The 7,401-nt window shown below is 59.1% G+C and overlaps 1 protein-coding gene across 1 annotated transcript; it reads right to left on the minus strand.

Annotated features, from left to right (window-relative positions):
• Window positions 1-862: 862 nt before the first annotated feature.
• Window positions 863-6,080, minus strand: FOXI3 (forkhead box I3). Its single transcript, XM_073340153.1, has 2 exons — window positions 5,365-6,080; window positions 863-2,364 (listed from the first exon to the last, which is right to left on the minus strand). The coding sequence occupies exons 1-2, from the start codon at window positions 5,960-5,962 to the stop codon at window positions 1,799-1,801; spliced, it is 1,164 nt and encodes a 387-aa protein (XP_073196254.1). The 5' UTR covers window positions 5,963-6,080; the 3' UTR covers window positions 863-1,798.
• Window positions 6,081-7,401: the final 1,321 nt, after the last annotated feature.

Below are 7,401 nucleotides of genomic sequence, written 5' to 3' on the forward strand. Positions count from 1 at the left end.
AAGGTTGTCCCTATAGGTGCTGGATTGCATTGGATGAAATATTGTTTTGAGTTTTAGAGAGACAAATGTTACCTGCTTGTGTGGCATTCTAATAAGTTGGATGCATGCGATTTGTTGTTAAATACAGTTCTGCAATTGTACTACCATTTCAGTTTTGTGCTTTTCTTTTGTTTTTACTGTATATGTTACATGCCTTTAAAAAGCATTTATACCAGCTGGCTGATTACATCAAATCCCTGCCAACAACTGATGTAAACCTCAGAAATGTGAGGATTTTTTACATCACGGATATTATGTACTATGGGACTGATTCTTTCACAACTGTAAATCAGAAGAAACTTCATTGAAGTTAATGGGGTTTCTCCAGATTTAAACCAATGTATAAGAGCACATTTTGGCCCACTGACCTTCACTGGATTACTCTGCTGAAGAACCTTAAATGGGTGTAACTCCTTTGACTCCAGTTACTCCAGGGTCTGAATTTGGCTGCATGGGCTTGATCCTACTTCCACTGCATTGTAAACAACAGCTCGACATGGGTCAGCCCTGCTCCAATTAACTTTGCAAGCAATTACTATATATTAACCAACCAAAGCTGAAAATGAGCAATTTACTGTCTAAAACCAGCAAAAGCTTCAGTCCACCTTTCACAATTACCCATCAGGAGGTTGTAAATCAAACCACACACTTCTCCTTTGGGCTGAAAGCAACATTGTTTTCTTGGCACAGAGAAAGTGTTAATGAGTCCCTGTATCTTTTGTCCCAACCAGTGTCCCTAACCATTTAAAAAAGTAAAATAAAATAAAATCTGTTGATGAACAAACAAGCAAAAATCTAACTGTAAATATTTTATTCCCCAAAATGTTGTTCAGTTTGAAAAGTTTCATTCATACACTACAATTAAAAAAAAAGGGGGGGGGGGGAGGGAATGGGGGTAGGGGAAAGGATGGGCAAAATAAACTTCCCCAAATTTCAAACACATTATAAATAAGTACAACTCCAGAGCATAATTTACAAATATAAAATCCCACAGAAATGTATTTACAGAGTAGTACATTACATACAAATATGTATAAAAATATTCACTGTGTTTATTCTCTTGCTAAAAGCTGGATGGCTAGATTGTGTGTCTTTGGTACTAAGCTTAAGTAAAATTATTATTTTACAAAATAAAGCCCTGATTCTTCAATATACAAAGCACAGGCAGACTGACGAACCTGCATGGAGCTGCTCTGTATCTAAAGGGGTTCTGTGTGGGCACAGAATCTGCCCGGGCATTGTACATGGCAGGATCGAGGCCTACAACAATTACCTAAACAGGCAATCACTGACACAGGGATTTTTACAAGGCACTTCATTAGAAATCTCTTCATTTTTTTCTCTTCCAAGACCAAAGCACTTGTAAACAGAGGTTCACAAATAAATGACCAACAGTCAATACTCCCCTGCTATATGTCTATATTTGGTCCTTGCTGATTTCTCTTTGCAGTTATTTTTTTAACTCTACATTCCAGATAAAAAACCTCTGAAGTCACTAATCGAGTTCTGGTTCGCATTTGCAGCATTTAGTGGCAAACAGGCATCCTGTGTGGATCAGTGATTTTGCAGGGATGAGTAAGAGAAACACTCCACACTCTGTGTGTACGCATATATTTAACAGATTGTAAGTTTTTCTTCCTGGGAAAACATAAAACATACTGCAAGTGTCCTGCTTCAGATGCAGTTTGCAAAAGCATGCGGTCTTCCTTCTTGCTGAATGAACCTCCCTGTCTGGTTCCCTTGAGTTGCATTCCATGCCCTACACCTCAGTGCCATCCCGGGCGTAGATGAGGCTGTTGACTGTGAAGTTGTAGTAATGGTTGTACTGGGCGCCTTGGCTGCTGCTGCTGCTGGGGTGGAAGGAGCTGTAATAGGCAGCAGTGGGCCCCGGAACTCGCTGCAGCTGGTCTGGTGGGAGCAGGTCCTGGGAGGAGCCGCTGGAGGGGGCGGTGAAAGTGCCACCGCTCATCTGCCCAGCAGGGAAGTTCCGATGGTGCGCCAGGCGGCTCCCTCCACTGCTCAGTGAGCTCATGCCGCTGAAGAAGGTGCTCAGGCAGCCAGGGGTGGCTGAGATGATGCCTGGAGAAGAGGAGCTTTTCGGATGGTCCCTGGCAGGTGATAGTTCCAGCTCGGGGGAGGGGCTGTTTCCACAGGGCTTGCCTGCAGCCGCCGGGATGGGACGCCCTTCCTCAGCCTTCAGCGCCCCCCCGGAGGACACCACGGTGGGGGTGTTAGGCTCGGAGCGCCGCTTGCGCTTGCGCCGGAAATTCCCGTTGTCAAACATCTTCTCACAGTTTGGGTCTAAGGTCCAGTAGTTCCCCTTCCCTGAAGGGGACAGAGAAAGAGTCAGACAGGGAACTCCTCCAACAGATGCCCGGCACCCTCTGAGCAGGATCTGCACCCTCCTTCTACCCCTCTCCCCCCCCCACATTTGCACAATCTGCACCCACCAAACACCCACTCCAGACTTGCTGACCAGAGCGGATTCTCCTCTCGCACTGGTACAATTTAACTGACTTAAAGGTACTTCCTAGGTACAGGAATTCAGGATCTGCCCGACAGACCACGCACCCGGAATCAATCTTGCAGCCACTTCGCAGGATCAGAACCGCCCCTTGGAGCCTACAGCCCCTCCCCAAATGGAGTAAAAGGGCCCTGCAGGCAGAACTTCTAACGCTTCCCGTACTACACCCTTGTCATTTAAGTGTGCGTGATGGCCACCATCTTGGCCAATGCACCACGGATTGAACAGGGGACCCCAAGCGCTAAAAGCACAAATTGCTCCATCTTAAGCTGGCTGGGGCTGTAACAGCCCCATCTCCTCTGTGGATCAGGCACAGAGGGATGCGTAACCCACACTCACCCTTTGGCACCCTAAGCCCAGGGAGACCTGCATTGCAGTGTATGCCTGCACTTACTCTTTCATCCTGATACAGCTCAGCTGGGGTAGGATGAAATAGAGGGGTACATTAGCAATGCTGGGCATGTCTGGGGCCATCTCGCCCCATGTTGTGGTTCAGGGCAGATTACGGGGGAGGGAGCGTCTACTGGTGGGATCCTTTTCAGGGCTGCACATGTGCCAGGGGGATTGGGGTGCATACACATAAATACAGCACACCCCTGGCGGCCCCCTTGCCGCCTGGGCACAGTCATTCACACACCATGCCACAGATTTCTGTGCAGGGAAGGCCCTGAATCCCTTTGCACCAAGGGGGCCCGTGTGCAGAATCTGCACTGGCATTAAACCCTTTCCCTGAGCAGGACATGCACCCCACACTCCACCTGGCTACATCACTAATGCACCCCCCACCACCACACACAAGGGCCTCTGCACCCAATGCACATGTCTGAGCCACACCATCCTGCAGGGTAGGCGGGACCCTGCATCTCTAAAATCCCCCCCACACCCAGAGAGCAGACTGGAGGTACATCCTGGGGCTGGGACACATAGACTGGGCGCTAAGAGCCCCACCCCTTGCCCTAGAGGGCAGGCACCTCATGGGCATCCATCCCCGGAAGGGCCCTGCCCTGCTAGGAAGTGAACCTGGGGCCCTGGATCCAGCTGCTCCCTTTTTGGGCCAATATCCCACCCCCGGCCCCCATCACAGGATCTGCCCCTCGGTGCCCCTCCGGCCCAGGTGACAGTAGAGAGTGTCCCCAGCTGGGCGGAGCAGCCGCGGTGGGGGCCGTCCGACACCGCGGCTTACACTGTCCATCGCACCCCCTCTCTGCAGCCCTCCGCCTGCACGGAGCTCTGCCCGGCCCGCCCCACCTGCCGGTCCCTGCCCGTACCCTGGGTGCAGGCGCCCCTTGCCCCGCGCGGCTCCCCCGCCCAGGCTGGCTCAGTAGGACCGACCAGGATCCACATCCCGGGGTCCTGTCTCCCTGGCCAAGCTTCCCTGGGATCGGCGCGGGGCTCGCACCGCTCCCGGGGTCCCCAGCTCCGAGCCGGCCGGGGGCTCGCGGGTGTTCCAGCGCCGGGGCTCCTGGCGTCCGCTCCCACCGGCTCCCTGCCCTACCCCTCCGGTGTCCCGGCGGGGGCCCGGAACAGAGCCGTGCAAGGGGCGGGTGCTGCTTCTTGGTCGGGTCCCCTCTCCGCTCGGGGCTGGCCGGGCTGGGCCTGACCGCAGAGCTGCTTGCACGGCAGCGGCGGGTCCTGTCCTGTATGGAGCTCCCCTCGGGCCCCCCGGGTTCCTCTCCCCACCCCAGCCCCTCGGTCCGTTTAACCTCCCCGCCCCCAGCATCCTGGGTATCCCCTATTCCTCTGCCACCGGGCTTGTGGGCACCCCTGCATCCAACACCCGCCCTCTGCCACCGGGCTTGTGGGCACCCCTGCATCCAACACCCCCCTCTGCCACCGGGCTTGTGGGCACCCCTCCATCCAACACCCGCCCTCTGCCACCGGGCTTGTGGGCACCCCCGCATCCAACACCCGCCCTCTGCCACCGGGCTTGTGGGCACCCCTGCATCCAACACCCGCCCTCTGCCACCGGGCTTGTGGGCACCCCTCCATCCAACACCCGCCCTCTGCCACCGGGCTTGTGGGCACCCCTGCATCCAACACCCCCCTCTGCCACCGGGCTTGTGGGCACCCCTCCATCCAACACCCGCCCTCTGCCACCGGGCTTGTGGGCACCCCCACATCCAACACCCCCCTCTGCCACCGGGCTTGTGGGCACCCCCACATCCAACTCCCCCCTGCCTCCTGGGCACCCCTCCATCCAACATCCCCCTCTGCCACCGGGCTTGTGGGCACCCCTCCATCCAACACCCGCCCTCTGCCACCGGGCTTGTGGGCACCCCTGCATCCAACACCCCCCTCTGCCACCGGGCTTGTGGGCACCCCTCCATCCAACACCCGCCCTCTGCCACCGGGCTTGTGGGCACCCCCACATCCAACACCCCCCTCTGCCACCGGGCTTGTGGGCACCCCCACATCCAACTCCCCCCTGCCTCCTGGGCACCCCTCCATCCAACATCCCCCTCTGCCACCAGCCTCCTGGGCACCCCTCCATCCAACATCCCCCTCTGCCACCGGGCTTGTGGGCACCCCTCCATCCAACACCCCCCTGCCTCCTGGGCACCCCTCCATCCAACACCCCCCTCTGCCACCAGCCCCCTGGGCACCCCATCCCTCTGCTCCCGGGCACCACCCCAGCCCCACTCCTCTCCAGCCCCCTGGGACCCCAGTGCCTCTAATCCCAGGCCCCGGGCCGCCCCTCCCCGGTCCCACTCGCCCCCGCCCCCACCCCCTGGGGACCCCCGTGCCTCTGACCCCCGCCCCCCCCCCCAGGTCCGCTCAACCTCCCACTCCCCGGCGCTCACCCGGGTCGTCCTCGTCGCGGGGCACCTTGCGGAAGCAGTCGTTGAGGCTGAGGTTGTGGCGGATGCTGTTCTGCCAGCCGGCCTTGCTGCGCTTGTAGAAGGGGAAGTTCTCGGCCACGTACTGGTAGATGTGGCTCAGCGTGAGCTTGCGGCCGGGCGCGCTCTGGATGGCCATGGCGATCAGCGCCGAGTAGGAGTAGGGCGGCCGCACCAGGCGCAGCAGCTCCTCCTGCCCGGCCAGGCTCAGCCAGCTCAGCTCGGCCGCCGCGGGCGAGGGCGAGCCGGGCGCGGCGGGGGCGCCCCCCAGCTGGCCGCCCCGCGAGCAGCCGTAGGAGGCGGGCGGCAGGAAGGGGGCGGCCGGCCCGGGGGCGCCCTGCAGGTACGGGGCCGGGCCGCTCACGCCCCACAGGTAGCCGGCGTTGGCCGGCGCCCCGTAGTCGCCCAGGGCGTAGGCGGCCGGGCGCTGCCCCGAGCCGGCGCCGGGCGGCGGGTACACGCTGAAGGGCTCGCCGCAGTACACGGCCATCTCGGGCGCCTCCCGGGCCCGGCGGGGCTGCGGGCTGGCGGGGGAGCTGGGCTGCAAGTCACCGGCGCTCATGGTCCCGGGCCATGCGGGGCGGCCGGCTGCGCTGCCCCCTCCCTCCGTGCCGACAAGCTCCTTATAGCGCCTTAATCTCTGCCCAGCCTCCCCGCCCGGGGCCAGGGCTGGGCGGGCAGGGGCCGCGTTCCTCGCCGCAGCCAGTGGGAGGGTCCCTTCCGGGGGCGGGCGGGAGGCAGGCCACGCGGGGCTGGGTAGATTCCCCCCACCCCCCCAAGAAAGAAAGAAAGAAAGAAAGAAAGAAGGCAGCTCCTCCCCACCGGGAGGCGACCTGTCTGTCTGTCTGTCTCCTGCCCCCCTCCCCACCGGGAGGCGATGTCTTTCATTCTGTCTCCTGCCCCCCTCCCCACTGGGAGGCGACCTGTCTGTCTGTCTGTCTCCTGCCCCCCTCCCCACCGGGAGGCGATGTCTTTCATTCTGTCTCCTGCCCCCCTCCCCACCGGGAGGCGATGTCTGTCTGTCTGTCTGTCTGTCTGTCTCCTGCCCCCCTCCCCACTGGGAGGCGACCTGTCTGTCTGTCTGTCTCCTGCCCCCTCCCCACCGGGAGGCGATGTCTGTCTGTCTGTCTGTCTGTCTCCTGCCCCCCTCCCCACCGGGAGGCGATGTCTTTCATTCTGTCTCCTGCCCCCCTCCCCACTGGGAGGCGACCTGTCTGTCTGTCTGTCTCCTGCCCCCTCCCCACCGGGAGGCGATGTCTGTCTGTCTGTCTGTCTGTCTCCTGCCCCCCTCCCCACCGGGAGGCGATGTCTGTCTGTCTCCTGCCCCCCTCCCGCTCCGAGCTGTCTGCCCCTTGCAGGCCAGACGGGAGTTTGGGGGGCGGGGGGAGGCTGGAGGAGGAAGAGAAGCCGGTCCGGGGATACTGGAGTTCTCCCGACCGGCCCTCCGCTCTGGGGACCATCGCTCAGCCCGCCCTGCCGGGATGATGCGAGCGAGCCGGGACAGAAGTGGTGTTGAGCCTGTCGCCGGTCACATCCCCGTCCCCGCTCCGTGCAAGGGACTTGGACACTGCTGCCGCGGCAACCCACTGCGCCTCCGGGAGGCGCAGCACTGAGAGCCCGAGCCAAAGCCCCCGGTACGAGTCGACACGAGTTTCCCCGTTGGCTTCCCCGCGTTTGGATCAGGCCTGTGATTGTGGGCTTCAGACTTCCCCAGCTCCCGGATTAAGAGAGTCGGGAGCTGCTCCCATGCGCGTGAACGAAAAAAACGCCATCGAAATCGATTTTTAACCCGGTTCTAGTTAGGCGTATGCGGGAGAAATCCATTCGTTTTTATTTTATTTTATTTTTTGTGCAAAGTTTAGGATACTTGGAAAAGATCCTACTATTTTATTCATTTTGAAACAGGTCGAGGTTTTGTTTTTCTCCCTCTCTTTGGGAATCGCCCAGGAAAGGATCGTTTCAGATATTTGCATCCGCCAAAAAAAGAAAAATCCCACTTTA

The sequence above is a fragment of the Lepidochelys kempii genome, chromosome 4 (genome assembly GCF_965140265.1).
Source record: "Lepidochelys kempii isolate rLepKem1 chromosome 4, rLepKem1.hap2, whole genome shotgun sequence".
Taxonomy (NCBI): Eukaryota; Metazoa; Chordata; order Testudines; family Cheloniidae; genus Lepidochelys; species Lepidochelys kempii.

What these genes read in the sequence shown, in the direction of transcription:
- FOXI3 (XM_073340153.1), bottom strand. Translation starts at nt 5,962, where the DNA reads ATGAGCGCCGGTGACTTGCAGCCCAGCTCCCCCGCCAGCCCGCAGCCC. An exon ending in CCGCGACGAGGACGACCCGG is followed by an intron (nt 2,365 to 5,364) that starts GTGAGCGCCGGG and finishes TGTCCCCTTCAG; the next exon opens with GGAAGGGGAACTACTGGACC.